Source organism: Brassica napus, chromosome A6 (genome assembly GCF_020379485.1).
Source record: "Brassica napus cultivar Da-Ae chromosome A6, Da-Ae, whole genome shotgun sequence".
NCBI lineage: Eukaryota > Viridiplantae > Streptophyta > Magnoliopsida > Brassicales > Brassicaceae > Brassica > Brassica napus.
The window spans coordinates 6,017,111-6,038,185 of record NC_063439.1 but is presented as its reverse complement, the minus strand read 5'-3'; the positions used below and the strand labels follow the sequence as shown (position 1 = coordinate 6,038,185).

Sequence of the window (21,075 nt, the reverse complement as noted above, 5' to 3'; positions counted from 1 at the left end):
TGATGATATTCGGAAATCATTGAGGTAGTAATGATTGGCAGAATAAAAAGCATTACAGCTCTAACTATATACTACTATTATCGCTACATAATATTACCAAATATTGATTGACAGCAATAATGGTGTGATAATGCTTTCGTCATAAGTGCATACCACCCTGTAAGAACTATGATTATGACGAAACTGTAACACGTAGAATTACTACACAAGCGAGTTAATCTCACGTAAATGGTAAAACGAGAGGGAGGTGTGGTCTACATCTAGAAATGATGTGAGGAAGGACAACCTCAAAATAGTCAGTCTCAAGTATAAGTGTTAGCACATGAAGACAAGCATCAAGAGTGGTCCATTCTTGTTTATGGTTCCGTCCGGACGACTTTAATTATAGTTTCTACTATATGCATATATGTCTGATCCACCCACATGCTCCTAATTGCTAAGACCACCAACCCCTAGAGTTTGGTCATTTTTGTTTGTTATTCTTTATGATAATTAATGACATACTTATTATGTTTTCGAAGTTTTCTGATCACTCAGTCCTCACTGGCCGGTCACACTTAGAAAATTTCCACTCGCAAATTCAGTGAATACAATATAGTGCGACGAGAAATGCGACAAACATATTCACATATAATATATATCGCATAACTATCTCCATTAATTGCTTGCAACGCCACCAATAACACAACATATCTTCTTCTTATAAATTGCTGCTTTCAGGTTTGAAGTTTGTCAATCGGTACATTGAAATGCTACATTAACCACCAATTAATATTGCCTCTTGTTAGATCCAACTATCACGTGATCCCTTTTTCTTTCCAATCTATTTGGTAAAGCTGCATTTTCTAGAACCTCACTCACTTTTATAAATCCTAAACAGAAACTAACAATTCATTTCGTAGAATAAAAAAAATTACCCAAACTTCACTAAAAAACCAAAAAATGTTCAACAAGAAAATGCATGTAGAAGAAGTAACCGTATATATCAATAAAGGAATATACCTACAAGTTACAAACATAGATAAGTATGGCTTTTGTGCATATTTGTTATGTCCATGGACACGGCAGTGGCAGAGGCCCATGCCAAGTTAAAACTTATAAACTTGTCTAAAATCAATTTGACCTAGTAACACCGTTAACAAGTTTATATGCGTATTTTGCAGTTTTTAGGATGACCATCCCAATCGTGAATAATTGAATAGTAATAATGTAACTAAGTTACTCGAGCTATTTAATAAGCAAACAACAAAAATTGAAAGATGATAAGAATGAGAAAATAACCCCTTTCAATGTTTCTAAACAAAGATAACTGACAACAAAATGGGCCATCAAGTACTGCAAAACAAAAGTAATTAAGCCCATACTGATGTAGACTAGGCCCAAGTTGGATCCATCTAATATTATTGGTGTGATTACTTCAGCTGGGAGTGCGACTTGCCTTTTTCAACAGCATTATTTGTTAAACTTGTATGGCTTCCGTTTGGCCACATCATATGCTTGAAATGAATGGCCTCTGCATTACCTGCCTCTTCTCCAACCAAGTATGAAAAAAAACAAGAGATGCTCGTTGTATTATTACTTTATTATTCAATGTTTTATCACCACACGATAACTGGAGTAGGTGATCACCACCAATAAATAAACCTTGCTAATTACGATATACAAGACAAAATATCCTTTCCGTCAATTGCTTTTAAGCCTTCCCTTTTTGGAATTTCTCTTTATTAGTATAATTTTGCCCCATATAGCATTTCGTTATCAGCTAGTAGCTACTATGCTTCAATGATACGGTCTTGTTAGTTGCCTAGTTAATGTGTTAATCAAATTTCTTAATCCCAACTTGTGCTATCTTTTATCAATCGGGGGATTCTCAACATGGTCTGAATGGCGAAAACTGAGACTTGTGTTTCTCCACTTTCTTTTCTTTATTATAAACCTAAATTTATAATTGTATGTTATATAGCGAAACCTGAATACTTAACATCGCCATTTGCCATTATTCTAAGTAATGATGTTAATTAATTATTCTTCAATCTTTTGCTTAAGTTTCCTTCATTATCATCATGTGTTTGCTTCGTTATCATCACGTATAAAATATCGAAGGTGGTTTGAGCCAACAAGTTAGCGAGGATCGTGCAAAATCTTTTTTTTTTCTTTCACTTCAGCAATTTGTTCTGAATAGAGAATAGTGGAGGAGGTTGAAATATGAAGAGGAAAAAATCATCTTCTACGACAGTGGTTTGTATGTATATAGTACATATCATAACACATGCATAAAAGTTTGGTATTTGTGGGTTTATACGTGTTTTAATTAGATAATAATAATCATCGGAGTGGTAAGAAAATGATAGATACAGCTGTAGTTACACAATGATATGAGAAATCTTGTTACAATCCTAATTATTAAATCTAACATAATCAAACGCTTTCCTACCATAGCTTATAATTGAATCATAAAGCATTTATTTTGGTGTTTGTTAGTAGAAACTTGAATAATCTTAAAAACAAGTTTGTAATATTACCGATTGACCCAGTTATCCATGAATTAAAAAAGGGGTAAATAGGTAAAACCCAAGAAAGCTATATATACTGGAAACGAGCTAAGCAAATGATACGAAGAAGAAAAGAAGATGGGGCTACAAGGTCAGCTCAGTGACGTCTCTTCCGATTCACTCCCTCTCATGCTCCTCTCTCTCCTCGCCGTATTCCTCAGCCGTCTCCGCTCTTTCCTCCTCCCTCCCTGCGATCCAGCTTCTAATCTCCCCCTCGTCGACGGCTCCATCATAGCCTCGGGACTCGCCAACATAATCGTCCTCGCCGATCAGCTGAGCCTGAACCGGCTCTCCTCGTACCGGAGCGCCGGCGAAGGCGGTTCAGACTGCGTCGTGTGCCTGTCGGAGCTGCATGAAGGAGAGGAGGTGAGGAAGCTGGAGTGTGGACACGTGTTCCACAAGCTGTGCTTAGAGGGATGGCTTCATCACCTCAATTTCACGTGTCCTTTATGTAGATCGGCTTTGGTCGCCGATGGTTGCGTTTCCCGAACGCAGCGGCGCGTTGGGAGGGATTTGATCTCGTGCTTCTCTCTCCATTGATTCAAGCGTGTGACCGGATCGGAAGATTTCGATCCAACGGTGGTGATTCACCCATCTTTAATTGTCCTTTATATATATGAATTACATATAAAAAAAAAAGAGGTAGGTAGATATCAGAGAACTAGGTGGCTGACCCATGCGCGCCCTTATTTCTCCTTTTTTTAGGTCTATCCCTTCCGAGGACGACCTTTGTGTGTTTTCAATACTGCCCATATGTAAATTTGTGAAGAATGATTAAACAATATCTCTAGTATTCATGTTTTATGTCGCATTTTTAAGTATTTTTGTTGTTCACCAACACGAAGCTAAAATAGTGTCAAGTGTGTTTTCAGTACGACATATAAGTTAATAGAAACAATACCTCTCTTTCAAATTCTATTACAGTGGCGAACAGATAATATTCTAATGGTGAAGAAGCGAAACCGCATCACCAACTCATAAAAGACTCATCATGGTCCGTCTTTCGTAAACTTGGATGTTGTTAAGGGCTCACCTACCCGTCTTTGTCCAAGTAGAAAAGTGTGAACTCGTCCCCCATTTTTTTTTTAACAAGTTGGCGGCCGCTATAATAGAATTTGAAAGGAGTGGAGAGAAGAGGGATTTCTTTGTTATTTCACTCTCAGTTTGCAATGTTTCAGCCCCCATTTTCGGTTTGTATACAAAAAGTTGAGAAAGTTGAACACGTCTTGGTGATCCAGTTGAATCTTTCTTTTCAGAAAAATGTGTGAACACAGTAATATGGGCTTTCGAATAGAGGGAATGGCCCAATAACATCATAGTTGGCCTATTTCTGGCTCCAATATATGCCTGTCAACACCTAGATTGATGACTCAAAAATCTAGAATTTTTTTAAAAAACAATGCAAAACTTTTTTTCTCCAAAACAGTGGTTTCATTTTTTCACCAGAAATTCAAGCATTATAAATAGTTCATCCCAATTCGAATTAAACACATGTGGCAGAAGTTATAGCATCAACCCTTTTATCACTGAGTTGGTAATTAAAAAAAGAAGCTAAGAGGGATTTCAAAGCTTTGAATGCAATTGGAAGCTTCGAATATGCTTTCGAAGAGAACGAACCTATATCTTCAGGAAAGTGTGGTTTATATGCTTCAAGTACTTGTAATCTTTAAAGTTATAGTGCTTCCACGCTAGGTTTAGGAAGCGAGTTTACGGGGTATAGATCTAGGGGAAGGATATCTGGTGTTATGTTGGATCAAAGAACTCTGTTTATCCTGTATCAATTAATAACCATCTTCCACATTTTTCTGTATAGCAGAGTTTGATTTTTTCAGCCAATCGTACAAGCTCAAAACGAAGCTAAAGTGTTGTTTTAGTTAGGTTAAACATAATCTTAATTTCTTAAGATTCAACTCATTACCCGTTTGATGTATATATTAATGCTGCTATACTCTTTTTATTTGCAACGTAAGCTTTGTTATTAAGTTATACCATTTCTACAAGAGGAGACTCTTCATAACATTAACACAACATAAATGTATTCGTAGGCTGAACACACACAGACACAAAGCTCACACACAAACACCATCATAGTAATAGATATAAGAATTGTTTTTTTTTTCAGGTTAAGGAAAAAATCGGACCAGTAACCTTCGATTCCCCAGCATCAAGCAATGCAATAATCTCGCTCTCCCTAGACTTACTTCTCTATGAAAGAGCGTAGATTATTGCAAAGCCCATCTTTCTCAATATGTTAATTCATATATATTACACCTTCCATCACTTTCCTTCGACCGTCGTCCTCTTCGTCTGTGGACACCATAGCTTATCTCTCAAAGAAAACAAAAAGCAGCAACTTAAAGAAGAAGAAGACTGATATAGTATGCAGTGTGCAAAAGGATGGAATGATGAGTGCGTCTTATATAAAGGGTCAAGGAGGCTATGTCCCTCCTCCTTTTACTGATATAAATAATTACAAAGAAAAGTAAATATGATTGTGATTAGCAATGATATACAAGTGATTGACACACAGTTTGGGGTGGGATTTGGAGATTAGAATGACGTTGAGGGGCAAAAGTTAAAACTATAATTCTTGGGGGAATGTAAAAGAATTCTAAATAACTTTGATCTCCGAGCCTATAGGGTATGTTTTCCCTAAAACCCTTTTTACAATATTAAGAAGCATGTAGCATGGTTATTCGACTTAATATTAGATAATGGGACTATAGGTTACTCTAGTTAAATACGTATCTGGAAGAAATGCATAGAAAGGCACGTAGATGGAGAGATGGTGGAATAGTCTTTGGCCTTGAGTGTTGTGCAGCTTCCTTCTTTTTCTCAGTCCTCACTATACCAAATGCTATATTTTTGTCTTTTTATTTCGTTCATACAGTTAATATAACGTTTGTATATTTATTTTCTCGTGTTTGTATTTACTAATTGGAGCATACGTGAATTCTACCACGACGGTGTTGAATATAATGTTTACTCATGTTTTATATTAAAAAAAAACGCAATTCCACATTTTCTATATTTATTTCAAAACATAATTAAAAAGGAAACAGTTCATTAGTCTACAAAATTAGTTTAACAGCATTTCAGGATTATTTATCAAAAACAAATTGTTTAGTTAAAGTATTTCTGGTTTGTTTATTACTTTGTTGTTACACTTCAAATGACATACTTGTCACTGCATACGTTTCTTTCTGATGTTATCTTATTTTTGTTATCAAGATAGGAGTAGTAATTTATATGCATTTTGCATATAAATACAAAAGAAGACGCGGAGAGCAATGAGTATAGATTTGGATGTTAGGTTATAAGCAGACAAATAAATGGGCCTTCCTCATTTGGTCATCCATGTCGCCGTACGTTCTCTTTATAGTGTACACACACATATGTATGTTTTTGTGTGCTGATTGTGTACTCATTCATCGCCCAATGCACATTTATCCATCTTCCAAATCCCAATCCATATTAATTCCACCGACTCGCAGAGCTTTAGTAGATTCACTAGTAATTAATCTCAGTCTATTCATTGTCTTCTAGGCTTTCTGATTGTAATCACATCTACACTATTTTTTTGCAAAGCAATCCAAATTCAAGAAAGTAGAAACAATACATAAGAGAAGACGTGCATGTGGTGGCAGTCAGAGGTGGGTCTCAATTTTATCGTGTCGTAAACTTTTTCTGAGTTTTGTCAAACATCTTTACACTTTAGTGACTAAATAGACAAAAAGGTAACACCTTTATATCTATTTACGTTGACCCTCCACTCTTACGTAATATTCCCATTTTACACCGTGAGTGGGACTACTCTCACACGGTCACACCTTCCTTCGATCTTGGCCGTCCACACTCCGCACTACTCAGATTAGACTGTATTACATCATGACAACGCCACTTTCTGCGTCATTCATTTATTTTTTTGTATGTTGAGCACCTTTTTGTTTTGGTTTGACATACTATTAACTTGTTACTTAAAGAAAATGATCGACATAATGATAAATGTGATATATGAGCATATTGCATATACTACCTTTTCCTAGTAGTAGGAGGCCCGTGTGTGTGTGGGAAGTGAAATGGCTTGCTTTAAGCCATGATCATAGTAGTAATACCACACTTTTGAGTTTTCAAAATGATAACAACAATCAGTCATAAATGGTCCATACGGCTACACTACACTACACACACATAAATAATACTCCATTAGAAGATGAAAAATATATTATTAGGATGAAAAAGAACACTTAACGCTTAATAATCTTTAAATTATTTACCGAGTGTCCTTGAATAATTATACAAAAATGGTGAAAGTACAGCTCTCAGCTGAACTCAATATTTCCAGGTTTCTAGTCCATATACAGCTAGCTCACGTAGTTGATTAGTCAATTATACAAATAGAATTAGTATTTTAATATAATAAGGCAGTATAAATTTTGCATAATTCAACAAAGGTAAAAGTAAAAGGAGGTGAAAAAGAGTGACCTTTAGGAGGAATCCAAGACATAGAGTGCAAACTTCATTGGACAAAGTCATCAAAAGCATAATAAAATGGCTCATATTTTATTATTTGCTCGTTAAAACAGCCATAAAATATACTCCTACCGAATAAAAGCAATCATTGGATACTCAAAGGGAGAAAAGAGTGTGAATTGAGAAAATAATGTTATCCTAAAATTAAGGAAAAGGCCAAACGGCAGTGGGTCAATTCCTAAGCGACGCATGGGCCTTGAACCCCACAAATATCCTTTCGCATTACCTTTTGACAAGAAGAAAACAACTCGCAATAGTAATAGCTAACAGGTCCCAAATGCCCATTGAACAAGAAAAGAGAACAAATTCATGTAAACTAGTTATCACATCATAAATCTTATCATAACATCCCTTATATATTAATTGAGGAACATTTGAAAAGATGTAACCTCAATTTTGTATTAATTAAAAAAGACCCCAATGCATAGGTGGCACTCAATTAGGTAGTCAATTACATTCAATTGAAAAATAAGTAGGTCCACATTCGATTTTTATATGTTGTTAGATACATAAGTTGGTCAAACTATATGATATAATGATATGATATGATATTTTCTTTCCTTAAATAAAACCTACGAAATTACCATAAATGACTAATATATATATGACAATTAATGAGTTTAATAATAAAGATTTGATAACAATGTATATCTCCTCCATCATTTTTTGTTTAATTTTATATTATTAAAATAAATTAAACAATCAAATTAGCTATAAAAATAAAATTTAGATTTTTTCGTATATGTTATATTTTGAATTTTTAAAAACGACAATAAATGACTAAAACTATTAAAATTATTATGTTAAAAATTAATGATCAATGGTTTAACATTTTTATTATAAGAAGATACACATGATTTTAAAACCATATGAGTAAAAAATATCATTTAATAATAAAATAAATATATATATATATATTAAACACTATATACCATAAGATTACATAAATATTTTAATATTAAAACTTTCAATGAATTTTCAAGAACATTTATAAATTATAAACTTATTAAAGATTTCAGATTGAAAATTTTGTTATCGATGATTTAAATATTTTGTTATAAAACGATATGAACGATCATAGAACCGTATGATTATAAATTCTTATTTAATAAATAACTATACAAAATATACTATTCCTAGAAAAATAGGTTGGTCCATCTTAACTTATATTACACTTTTTATTAAACTAACTATCGAATTGATAAATAACGTACCAAAAAATGTTTTGCACTTTCCTTAAATAAAAGCTACGATACCTAATATGATTAACGTATATGTGAAAATTAATTATAATGAATAATAAATATTTGATAACAATTTTTGTATCTTAGTTCTTTTTTTAATTATATATTATTAAAATATATTTAAAAATCACATTAAATATATAATAAAAACATTTATAATTTTTCTTATATGTTATATTTTGAATTTTTCAAAACGTCTATAAATTATTAGAAATTTGAAGATCCCCACTCTGAAAATTTTGTGATCAATAGATTATTTTTTTTGTCATAATAAGTTATAAATGATCATAAAATTGTATTAATATGAACTTTTATTTAATATTATAAGAAGATACACATTATTTTAAAACCATATGAGTAAAAAATATCATTTAATAGTAAAACATATATTTATATATATATATATATATATATATATTATACTATATACCATAAGATTACATAAATATTTTAATATTAAAACTTTCAATGAATTTTCAAAAATATTTATAAATTATAAACTTATTAAAGATTTCACATTGAAAATTTTGTTATCAATGATTTAAATATTCAGTTATAAAATGATATGAATGATCATAGAACTGTATGATTATAAATTCTCATTTAATAAATGACTATATAAAATATACTATTCTTAGAAAACTAGGTTGGTCCATCTTGACTTACATTATATTTTTTATTAAACTAACTATCGAATTGATAAATAATCTACCAAATTTTTTTTTTGCACTTTCCTTAATTAGAAACTACGAAATTACCTAATATGATTAACGTATATATGAAAATTAATTATTATGAATAATAAATATTTGATAACAATTTTGGTATCTTAGTTCTTTTTTTTTTAATTTTATATTATTGAAAGATATTAAAAAATCACATTAAATATATAACAAAAACATTTATATTTTTTCTTATATGTTATATTTAAATTTTTCAAAACGTCTATATATTATTAGAAATTTGAATATTCCCACTCTGAAAATTTTGTGATCAATAGATTATTTTTTGTTATAATAAGTTACAAATGATCATAAAATATAACGCATATGAATTTTTATTTAATAAATATTCAAACTAAATAATATATATATATATATATATATATATATAAACACTAATGATTTAAATCAACAAGATTGGCTGATCAATTTAGTCGTCCAGTTGAAATCTTTCAAAAGTATGTGAAAGACTAAAGTCAAAGTAAATATGGATTTAGAATAGTAGTAATATTTTACTAACCAAATATAAAAAAAAAACCGAACCGAACCGAAACCAACCCGATATCCGGATTGAACACCCGTAATCCAAATGAAGTCAAACTATTGTTTCATTCTCCAAAATATAATAAAAATAATAACTTAATCCCGCGCAAGGCGCGGATCTTATCCTAGTTATATGTTATCGACTGAATGTGTAGCCTAGTCGTTAATATTAGTTATACACTCATATCATCCAGTTTGAACTCTGTATTTGTTTTTGACCCGAAAATATATAAATATTGTGTTCTGTAAACCTCAAAGTTCTGGCTTTGGTCTTAAGATTCACAACTGTAAATTGTCAACAATAAACTGGAATAGTTCAGAATTTCAGATGGCTCTTAGCCACAAGGTCGGAGGTTCACACCCTCCTAGTTTTTTTTGTATCTCTAGTTTCTAGTTAGCTAATGGTCATTTAACTGGTGTGAAGTCTGTTCCTTTCTATTACTACGAGCCATATGGCCTTTAATTACAGCCCAGCCCAAAAATTAGAGAAAGCACGCACCAAAGACTGATAACGTCTACAAGACAGAGTTCAATTAACGTAGTTGTCATGCATTATGTTTTCTAACCACTACAGTTGCTAGTGAATATGGCAGACACTGTTAAGCTGTTCCCTGATCACTTATAAGTTACTTGGAGAACCAGACGGACCACATTATGCACACTAAGATTTAGTGGGAGGACGACTGGTATGTTGCATATATATCTAGGTCTCTCATGTTAGAACTTTGTTCACTGCCATGTTATGTTCGTGTTTGTTTTCTATCTCTGATAATCTCACCGAAGGCAGTGGAGCAAGTCTATCATTGCATAACTGAATTTCTTAGCCACCATGATTCTGCATAAGTGAAACTTTATGGGCTCTTCCCTTCCTGGCATGTAAACGTTGCTCTAAGGTGGTCTCCAGTTAGTACATAACATGTGTATCAGAAGCGCATGTTAATAAGGATGTCATTTCCGTTTAAGACATATACATTGACTATTTGGGAAAACTGAACATTAGCTTATGAGGAATTTTATTTTTTTGAAGTCATACACCTGTAAATTAGACATCTAATGAGATGGTGGAAGCTCATTTACCTTCCTTTGTTATGGCGACGAGCTATTTATTTGAAAAGTTATCTGTACAAGTATGGGTGTGTTCCCTTGTACCGCTTCTTTTGGAGGGCTTAAATTATCCACGAGAGAATTTTTATAGACATGGAAATATGGAATCATGTTTGTCTTGGAATTTACTAACCTCACAGTCCTACCTCTCAGTAAGGTGTGGGAGACATGATGCACTTAATGATACAACTGAGTTGTCTAGTATTTAACAACAGAGTTGTCTCTCTTGAAAGATAGTGTGTTTCTGCCATCATGTTAGACCATACTGACTTCTGATATTTTCTTTTTGAGTGATTCCAGTTTCCAGGTTTTGTGACTTGAGACATTGAGTTGGCGACACTCTGATATTATTGAGGCAGCTCACGAGATGGAGATTTGTCTGCTGTGATTAGTAGTACAATCCTGATGATTTCAGGTTTATTTGCTAATGCTAGCTGGCAAGAAATATTACAGCAACGTATGGGGTGACAAACACTGAACCTGTGATGACCTCCCCCATCCCTTGCACTTAGTGTCATCAGACAAACAACAAAAGGACCACAAAACTGACCCTTGCGTGATTGGTAATGGGTTCTTCTTTGTCTTTTGTCTCTGCCCTGCCTGCAATTATGTCTCTTAACTTTCAGCCTTAGCTGCGTGCTATAAATCCACATCATTCATCTCACCTTTTTATTCCATTTGTCATAGAAGATTCATATCCACCTTGTTTTTCCCGAAGTTTTTTTAAGTATCATCCATATAACTCTTAGACCATGGAATGTGGCAGCGTAATCGATTTAGGCCTAAGTCTTAGAACCATACAACATGAGCCTTACCACACATCAGGCCAAAGTGAGATTTTTTGTTATTATTTCCATTACCTCTCAGCTAACATATACTCCCTCCGTTTCGATTTAATTATAGTTGTTGAGTAACTTTTTTTTGTCAAAATAAGTACCATTTTATAATTTTGATACAAAATGTATTAATTATATTCTCCAATTTATATTTTCGTCTATTGAAATATGGTTAAATGTATAAGTAATGATGTTTTTATTTTGGAAATATGCAAAATTTAATGTTTTCTTAATCTGTGTGCATAAAACTAAAACGACAATTAAAATGAAACAAAAAGAATATATTTAGAGTTTTCTTTGGGCAAAATATACAAAACATGTTTCCTTGGTAGATTTTCTCAACTTTGAAACGATGTGTACTGTTTATTAACATGTATGACCATCCTCTCTCAAATCTATCTGGTTTCTATGATATGAAGCATAACAATAGTTCCCCCTAATGGTCAAGATTGTCTGCACTTCAACATTTTAGTGTCTTCTTCACTTCCACAGCAATCAACATTCCAGTTTCTTTTCTGTTCTTTTGTTTAATTTTGAATCAAAACGGTAGGTGTGGGAGGATATAGAGAAGTTACAGATGACTTGAAGTCCAACCGTGGCGAGTTTCTGCAGAAGAGGCACGAAACCAGAAATGGAAGATGTGGTAAAGAATGTGGGAGTAATGAAGGAGGGAGAAAGAAGTGGGTTATGTAAAGGTCACAATGGATGGGTTTGTGGTAGGTCGTAAGGTCTGTGTTCTTGATCATGGAGGGCATTCAACTCTTGCTCATCAACTAGAGGACATGTTTGGTAAGGTTTTGATGAGAAGCTTTAGTACTTTTTTAAGTATTTTCAGAATTTTCTACTCCTCATGGGACTCAAAGATAAGTTGTAATGTTCCTAATAGACTTATATGGGATTGATTATGATGTTGGTTGCATTCTGCAGGGATGCAGAGTGTAACGGGATTGAGGTTGTTCGAGAGAGAATCAGAGTTCTCTTTGGTGTACAAAGACAAAGAAGGCACTTGGAGGAATGCTGAGGATGTTTCATGGAAGTAAGCTCTCAAGACTCTCTCTATATACAAACAAACTTGTAATTTGTACTTAAGTACAGCGTTTAAATGAGTTGAGATTATTGTAAAATGGCAGGGAGTTGGTAGAAAACGTGGAGCGGCTGAGAATCACAAGAAGAAACGATTTTCTACTTTTCTTTTAAGCTCAAAAACTTTGACGATTCTCTCATCTGCACTCTTTGTTCTAATGTCCATATCAGCTCCTTTCTGGTTCTTGCTTTCTGAATCTTGTCTTGCCAACCAAAATAAAAGTTAATGTCGATCGAAGTATAAAGTATTATTGTTTAGCAAGTGTGACTGAAATCTGAATAGTTACCAGACATGGGAGCTTAACAATGGCACCAATGGAAATCTTTTACACTTACATTTTCATTCATACCAATTGGTTTCAAGTCTACGACGTTTATCTTACACGTATGAGTGACAGGAGACTAACTAACAAAACAGGGGTTGTTTAGGATGAATTTTTAAATTATATAACGTAGAACGTGATATCCATAATTTAATTCAAGACTTTCCAAATACAGAGATATGGTTTACGTACAAAATAAAAAATAATAAAGACAGTAATGCAATGCCTGCCTAATATTGGTTACAACAAGTCAGTGAGTCATCCATCCATATCCAATCCTCCCAAAACCCATCACAAAACACATTTTTATTATAACAAAGATATGTAAATGAAACGTTTTTTTTTTAAAAACAATCCAACCTAACCTAACAAAAAGGAAGATTAATTTGGTTATATCCAGAAAAGTCCACGCCAGCATCTAGTTGTAAAGCTTTGACCAATAAAAGTACAGATAAACATGATGATGTTGACAGAGTGCGGAGTCTGTGCATTGCCTGTACGCTGCGTCTCCACTCTATAAATAACAAACACAATCAAAGACATAACACACAATACAACGTAATAAAACATAAAAGCATACAAACAAGAACTAAAACAAAGACAAACACAAACACAGAAACACAGTTTCAACCAAAAAAAAAAAAAAAGACATAAACACAGATATTAATTAAACATGGTGGTTGCTAATGATAATGATCTCTCGACGTCCAAGATTCTCCCCAGAGTTCTCATCGTCTCTCGTCGAACTCTACGCAAGAACAAGTTCGTGGACTTTGTGGGAGAGTACCATCTCGACCTCATCGTCTCAAACGGCGCAGTTCCTGTCATTGTCCCACGTGTCAGCGGGATACATTCTATGCTCAAGAGCTTCGAGCCCATCCACGGCGTCCTCCTCTGCGAAGGAGAAGACGTAGACCCATCTCTCTACGCAGACGCAGAACAACAAGGACTCTCTCAGGAGGACATGGAGGAGATCAGGAGCTTGCACGCGAGTGACACGGCCATCGACATAGAGAAAGACAGCATCGAGCTGACTCTAGCCAAACTCTGCCTCGAAAGAAACATTCCTTTCTTAGGCATCTGTCGTGGCTCTCAGATCCTCAACGTGGCCGCCGGAGGAACTCTTTACCAAGACATTGACAAGGAGATAGGAACCACCACGAAGCATATAGACTACGACAACTACGATGACCACAGGCACGAGGCTAGAGTCGTGGAGGAGACCCCGTTGCACAAATGGTTCGACGAGATGGATCAGATAATGGTGAACTCGTATCATCACCAAGCTGTGAAGAGACTAGGGGAACGTTTTGTGCCGATGGCGTACGCTCCTGATGGTTTGATAGAAGGGTTCTACGATCCGAACGGGTACAATCCAGAGGAAGGTCGGTTCTTGGTGGGTCTCCAGTTTCATCCCGAGAGGATGAGGCTCTCGGGAGGCTCTGATGAGTTTGATTATCCGGGATGCGCTACTGCTTATCAGGAGTTTGTGAAAGCTGTTACCGCGTTTCAGAAGAAGCAACTTGAGGCAGCAGAGATTGTGATGGAGCTGAAGACGAAGAAGAAGAGGCTAGTCAAAAGCTTCTCCATGGCTGAGCTTCTAGAGGCATCAAACACGGCTCTAAGCAAGAAACAAGAGAACAGGCTGAAGCAGATGGGAGCGACGGTGAGGAACTCGTGTGTGTATATGAAAAGGAAAGAGGTGCAAGAGAGAGCAATGGACAAATTGTCTGCAGAGCGTTTATCTGACCTGCTCTCCTTCCACCGTATGAAGGCTCGTCTTTGCTCTGATGCCATCAAGAGGAAGCTGCTGGAAGTTGAACCCACTGAGACATAGTTAACTATTAGCTTTTATTGCAAAAACATGTTTTACATATAAAAGAAAATTAGTTTTCTGTATACATCAATCACCATTTGAGCAGGGTTCACAATAAAGTTTAATGATCAAAACCCAATACATGAACAAGTTCCCTATATGTATGTATGTATATATGAGTTTCCTCAGGACAGTAATTATAAAGAGTTCCTACATCTTTTGTCGTCATAATAATCCTATCATCATCGGCTGAAGAAGATGAAATCAGGATGGTTGACTTGATGCAACTTCAGCCAGTTGTCTGCGGCTTGGAAAAGGGAGTTCACGAGCTGGTGGTGCCCAGATCCTTTGATGCTTGTCCATACAGAACCTCTCAACTTGTATGAAGCAAGGCCAAACACAGGCAGGGTTGTCTTCTCAACACTCTCCATTGGCTGCACCTCACACATAGACTGTGTTGTAATGCCTGCACCTAAAAGAGCCAAAAGATAGACAGTAAATGAATATTTATCCCAGTGTTAATATGGCTAGCATACTTAAACGTTATTTACCTAAAACAATTGTTCGAAGAAGTGTTTCTAACCTTGAAAGGGAGTGTGAAGGGAATGATACGTCAAGAAACAAGCATCCAGATCCTTGACCATGGGTCCTGTGGGTATTTTGTAAATTGGGTACCTACATAGTATAGTAAGGGATTCTAAGAGACACGAGAGGGCACCATGGATTAAGTAAGTACAAAGAGGAATACCATGCCACAGAAAACCAGCTTGAAGGTAATAAATCACAGCTTCTCAGCGTCTTCAGCTCAGGAAATCTAGAGGCCAGATCAGACATCTGCAATGGTAACAATTAAATAAAGACAGACAGCTATTGATATTGCATTTTTCCCTTTGAGATTTGGAGAAGTTTCAAGACAGCAGTTGAACATCCCACATGAACTCATAACATTACTTTCATAGATAAATATTTGACGTCACTTCAAGTGTTTGCTTTTAAAAGTTAAACTTATCTGATTACAGCAAAGCCTTATAGTACCTAACTTCCGCGTAGCCGCATAAAAGAATTAATTTTAAACTATGAGATTTTTAATGTTTTAGTCTAAAGCACACTTCACATGTTTTCCGAATCCTTATGGTTTCTAATAACTTGTTAACTTGATATTCAGTGTTAATATAGATGGACAAACCTTGTCGGCAAAGGGCTCACGGATGTAAGGAAGATCATGTTCAAGATACTCAAATACCAAACGACCATGAGAGCTTAAAGGCTCCCCATCATCACTGGACGAGTCTTCACGATGCTCCTTTCTTAACGAGAGCTGGTCCATACCACCAGAGAGTCCTCTCTCTGACTCACTGCTGCTTCCTTCACTGCTAGAATCCTTGAAATCGCTCTCGCTCTCCTCACCTGCCCCCCTTTAAAAAAAAACAAGACTCAAGCTTTAGACTGAAGCACAAGTTCAAGAAGCTTGCTCATCAGCAATAGATTTAGATCAAGCTTCTTTCTTTCTACCTCGCTTGATCAGTATAGATTTGGATGGCGGAGAGAGAAGGAACGTAGTATTGTATGACACGATCCTTGTAGTTGCTGTTATGCAAAGAGAGAGTAACTCCAGTGCCGTAAGCACTCCACTCAGCAAACGATTCCCACACATCTCCAAGAACAAAGTAAGGAGGAGTCTGCAACTCAACAACATCACTGCCTCTCTAAACAAAACGAAAAAGTTCTTGTCTTTATAAAAGGAAAAGGTATCGACTTTTGACCTTGGAGGTGGAGAGATAGTGAGCAGGCACAGATGGTGTGACCGACTCCAAAAACCGTTCTACATTACTTGTTGTCGATGCTTCCAACGCAGACCCTTTTTGACTGTGAATCGATCCGCCATTAGAGACGTCGTTCAGCTTAGTCAACTGAAACCCAGCTCCCAACATCTCAAAAGGGATTCAAAACGACGACGATGTAACACTCTTCCCCACTAGTCAGTCGTACAGATTGATTTAAATTGAGAGTTTTGAGGAGTTTTAAACACGATTCAAGCAAATGAGGAGAAAGAAAGATTTTTGATTTTACAAAAAGAAAAAAGAAAGTAGAGAGGGAGAGGAGAGAGTCAAATTAAAAGAAGAACACACCGCTATTTATTTTTATTGCATGATTCGACCATTGTAGTTATGATTAGTTACTTATTCACCCATATTTCTTTTTGAATCAGTAATACACCCCCCCCCAAGGCCTAAACCCACTGTAAGTGGGTATGTGAGAAAGAGTTTTTATTTTGTTTGGTTAGCAAACATTTTTCTATCATTTTCTAATTAAAATGAAATTATTTGAAGCTGTTCAAAATAAAAGTTACAATGTTGTAAATTTGAATTATAGGGTTATGTGTTATAATTTCAAAACAAAAAGGAAGAAGTGGAAATTTTGCATAATAGAAGGGAGTATATAACAAATTCACCGATGGCCTTAGTAATAAGCTATGTGGTGGGATCCTAGATATTGACGGACGGCAAGGGGCAAAAAACACATTTAGATTAATTGGACTTTTGAAATGCTATTTTAGCAGACTTGACAAAAAGAAAGACTGGCTCTCTAAATTATTCAATCTTTTTTTTAGTTAGTTCACGAAAATATACATAGACTGAAGGTGGATATAGATATATTTTTCTTCATCTTTGATTTAACCTTTTTCAAGCAATGGGTATTCTTCCATACATGCATAATACGAATGAAGAAGTGAGAACACAGTTTACTAAAGTGGTTTATCAGTTATTAATACTCACAAAAATCAGGGAATTTAAATATGTCGGACGAATGCCACTTCTCCTGATATCAGAAAATGAATTCATGCACGTGGACCTTGTAGTTACAATTTCATTTTTCTTTTATTTTATTGTTATTATTAGAGGTAGAGGATGTGCACATGATCGGCACATTTTAGTGTCATTTTTCTCTTCCCGTATGAACAAAAAAAAAATTGATAATGGAGGAAAGTGGCAATGATAATCACAATACTAAAAGTAGAATAAGCTCAAAGGAGAAGCTGTCCACGTCTGCAAAAAAAATCAACCAATCATAACAAGTTAATTTGCCATGTCATACGCTTCAGTCCAGAAACGGGTTTTTAATTTGGGCTGTGTTTGCATTTATTAAATAGCCCAATACAAGCCCATCTCACCTTAGATGTCTGAAGCGTAAAGTTTTGTTCTACCTCGACCATTTCACTCGCCGTTACCAAAACCAACTCTTCATCAAAATATTATGCTGTTTAATTCTTCTTTAATGGTTTCGTTCCACCTCCCCCTCTTTCTCCTTCTATACAAAGCACTCTATATCATCTTCATTCCAACCCTAATCGAAACTCTGTAGAAACAACTATCCACCGCCTTGAAATCACTAGAAAGTCTGCCTTCTCCACCGGAAAAACTCATGTAGATGTTTCTCTCTCCAATTGAAAATGACAGGCTCAGGGAGTGACGATTAGGACCATCTCCGAGAAGGAGGAGTGAAGAATCTATTCCTCCGTGAGGGCAGACAGTACGAGAAGCAATGTTAAAGGCGACAAAAAAAAGATTTTGATCCAACTTCTTTTGGTATGTCGTTTACTGTTTCATTTGATCAAATTTCAATTAAGTTTCAAGTTTTGTGTTAGATGTGTGATTTCGGGTTTTCAAACTATCTCCAAATAAGATGAAATCAACCCTTCTACACAAAAGTTAAGCGGCTACACTATGGTTTATAAAGTTTTCTGATTTTGGCATTGGCCTTTTTAATTATGTCGTCAGTTTACAAGTTGTCTACTATTTTTTATCTCTCAGTTTTCAAGATAGTTTATTTAGATGGATATGGACCTCCATCTAGACGTTTCCAACCAAACACGCGAGGAAAGGTGAGTGACGAAGAGCTTACTTACTTAGAGAAACATTTATCAAGCTTTACAATTTCATTTCATCCTTGATAAGTTGCATACCTATTTTCAGCTATATTCCTCACCACTTTGTGTTTCTTCTCTATAGTTAAGCTTCAGGAGAGTTGTGCATAAGCATCTTGAAGAATTCATGAGAGAGTGAGGTAAGTTGCTTAGACGAGTTCGTTTCACAAAAATCAAACAGTTCGGGAGTAGGTTTACAGATTGAGAAGAGATAAGATCATGAAATGGTTCTCATGATTTGTACAAGTTGCAATATTTGTGTTCAAATTTTCTGCCTTTTTCTTTCACCTATCTTTGTTCTCTTTACTTTGGTATTAACTCAGCTATGATTTCTTCTGCATTTGGCTTGAGGTTTTCTTCCTCCAGCTCCTAACATTCTTTTCCTTTTTTCTTAATCTGTAAAGGGAGGAACAATGGACGCTTAAGGTGTTTCACACCCGTCCCAAACCACTTGACTTCACAACGCACAGTCCCATTTTTTTGTACGATCAGTACAATCTGATTACTGGATGCTTAAGGTGTTTCAGAGGCTGCCGGTATATACTTTCACATAATACTTTTGTATTTTTTTTCTGAGCTATAAACCACACATGTCTCTAGAGAGTTACTTAGTCTTTAGAAATGCTAAAGTCTCGAAGGCAAACAGCTTACAAAGGGACCTATTCTTTTTTTTTTCCTTTCTTTCACAGGAGACCTTAAGTGAATAAGATGACATCTATCAAAGATATCAAATTTCTTGACATTAAAACGTAAGAAATGTCTCTGTTCTGACTACACAACAAACATGGAATCATTCTTTCGCATTGGTTCAGAATTTGATTGTTATAGTATTACTTATATGTTTTATTTTTTCACTCTTTTTTTACCAGGAGCATTTAGATCAGATAAGATCCAATGTTACATATGGAAGCTTAGAAATGTTTCCATGAGTTCGAGGTAATGATTTCACCTACATAGCTGCTAAAATTAAAATTTGTCTGCTTTCTAACCAAAGAGAGTATTAGTCCTATAATTTGATGTTGTTTAATTTATATGCCCCAGATACAATGGTCCTTGCAATTACAGTTTGAAAAACAGGGCAGTGCCTACAGATGATGTTTGAGAAACAACTAAAGTTACAAGAGACCAGGACCCCTTCCTCAATGTCATCACCAAAGCAATGCAATGGCACATTTGCCGCATCCAAATTTGGTTTCAAAACACAAACTGTGAACCAAACTGAATCTGCTTTGGTACAAAGAAAGCAAGTCCATTCAACTTTTTTTTTTTTTCAATTCGAGTACAATTAATGAAATATTTTATCTTGGAAAAATAAAGATACATATATATATATATAAGAGAATACAACAAAAGAGCCAATGCATTAGATGTGTGTATACTTATAAGTGATATAGATCTCAAAAGTTAAGAATGTGTTGTACAACAAAAGCTGAAGCTGTTGCTCTGCACGTCCTACTGGGCGGAGATTCTGATGATTCATCTCGAGTCATGCTTGGTGAAGAAAAGGGTTTCAATATTGATCTGTTTAGAGGTCAAAGAATAAACTCCGCCAAAGTTGCGCTAGCTATGCGGTTCAAGGATTTTGGACTGTGTTCAACGGTTATGGACTAAGAGATAGTAAATGGTCGCCATTCATGAAGGAATCTTGGGATAAGAACTTGGGAATATCAGCTGATCTGATTGTTGCTCAGGCTGTCCATCACTACATATTTCTGAAAATACTGACAGAAATGCCTCTCTGCTCAATAGAAGTTCTCTGGATGACAAAAATGTTGCTTATTCCTGTGTGAGATTGCTGTTTTTTTTTTTTTCTCTAATGCTACATGTTCATATTTGTATAGCAGCTATTTTCTTAATGTAACATTGAACGAATGATGCTGAGACTTGCTTGGTTACTTGCCATTAACATGTTGAAGATATCCCTTAACAAAATCACAAAAGAGAGAGAGATATGGGTTCCAATGGTGGGATACAAAGTAATGGATGCATATGAATAGCTTTTGGACCGGGTGGATATACAATCAACCAAATGAATGCATTATGGTGGATTACGGTTGCTACTGAGTACTGACACTAGAATCTTACAGCAACTACTCATGACATGAAAAGTATAAAACAAAGCAAACACAAACACATCAACCCAAAATATAGGAGTATAAAAGAAAAAACATGACTTCAAATATAACACATGCATATATTGTATCCTCTTTGCAGGATCAATGTCCACGAAAGAGATGTGGTAGCAAAGAAAAGAAACAAGAGAGATATTGTTGAGTTTGAAGACAACGAAATTATGCATGAGTGTACAAGAAATTTGATCTTTATCATACGGATTTCGGAGAAACTTAAAACAACGAATTTACCTTTCAATTCTGAAGAGACTTAACTGTTTTA

The 21,075-nt window shown here is 35.1% G+C and overlaps 3 protein-coding genes and 1 pseudogene across 5 annotated transcripts; 3 read left to right on the top strand and 1 right to left on the bottom strand.

The window, feature by feature from the left end:
* Positions 1 to 2,452: 2,452 nt before the first annotated feature.
* Positions 2,453 to 3,386, top strand: LOC106373887 (E3 ubiquitin-protein ligase RHA2A-like). Its single transcript, XM_013814001.3, has one exon. The coding sequence runs from the start codon at positions 2,631 to 2,633 to the stop codon at positions 3,090 to 3,092; it is 462 nt and encodes a 153-aa protein (XP_013669455.2). The 5' UTR covers positions 2,453 to 2,630; the 3' UTR covers positions 3,093 to 3,386.
* Positions 3,387 to 10,754: 7,368 nt separating this feature from the next.
* LOC125610214 lies at positions 10,755 to 13,642 on the top strand (annotated as a pseudogene).
* On the top strand, positions 13,529 to 14,914 carry LOC106439978 (putative glutamine amidotransferase GAT1_2.1). Its single transcript, XM_013881544.3, has one exon. It carries the CDS (start codon positions 13,614 to 13,616, stop codon positions 14,775 to 14,777), a length of 1,164 nt encoding a protein of 387 aa, XP_013736998.2. The 5' UTR covers positions 13,529 to 13,613; the 3' UTR covers positions 14,778 to 14,914.
* On the bottom strand, positions 14,568 to 16,867 carry LOC125610213. Of its 3 annotated transcripts, XM_048782324.1 has the most exons (7): positions 16,520 to 16,857; positions 16,269 to 16,435; positions 15,943 to 16,171; positions 15,505 to 15,590; positions 15,340 to 15,431; positions 14,971 to 15,228; positions 14,568 to 14,766 (listed from the first exon to the last, which is right to left on the bottom strand). In XM_048782324.1, the coding sequence occupies exons 1-6, from the start codon at positions 16,685 to 16,687 to the stop codon at positions 14,999 to 15,001; spliced, it is 972 nt and encodes a 323-aa protein (XP_048638281.1). In that variant the 5' UTR covers positions 16,688 to 16,857; the 3' UTR covers positions 14,568 to 14,766; positions 14,971 to 14,998. The 3 variants fall into 3 exon arrangements, with proteins under 3 accessions (XP_048638281.1, XP_048638282.1, XP_048638280.1); XM_048782325.1 differs by lacking the exon at positions 14,568 to 14,766 and having other exon boundaries at positions 14,775 to 15,222; positions 16,520 to 16,867; XM_048782323.1 differs by lacking the exon at positions 14,568 to 14,766 and having other exon boundaries at positions 14,775 to 15,228; positions 16,520 to 16,856.
* Positions 16,868 to 21,075: the final 4,208 nt, after the last annotated feature.

What these genes read in the sequence shown, in the direction of transcription:
- LOC106439978 (XM_013881544.3), top strand. Translation starts at nt 13,614, where the DNA reads ATGGTGGTTGCTAATGATAATGATCTCTCGACGTCCAAGATTCTCCCC.
- LOC106373887 (XM_013814001.3), top strand. Translation starts at nt 2,631, where the DNA reads ATGGGGCTACAAGGTCAGCTCAGTGACGTCTCTTCCGATTCACTCCCT.
- LOC125610213 (XM_048782324.1), bottom strand. Translation starts at nt 16,687, where the DNA reads ATGTTGGGAGCTGGGTTTCAGTTGACTAAGCTGAACGACGTCTCTAAT. An exon ending in ACTATCTCTCCACCTCCAAG is followed by an intron (nt 16,436 to 16,519) that starts GTCAAAAGTCGA and finishes GTTGAGTTGCAG; the next exon opens with ACTCCTCCTTACTTTGTTCT. An exon ending in ATCTATACTGATCAAGCGAG is followed by an intron (nt 16,172 to 16,268) that starts GTAGAAAGAAAG and finishes TTTTTTTTAAAG; the next exon opens with GGGGGCAGGTGAGGAGAGCG.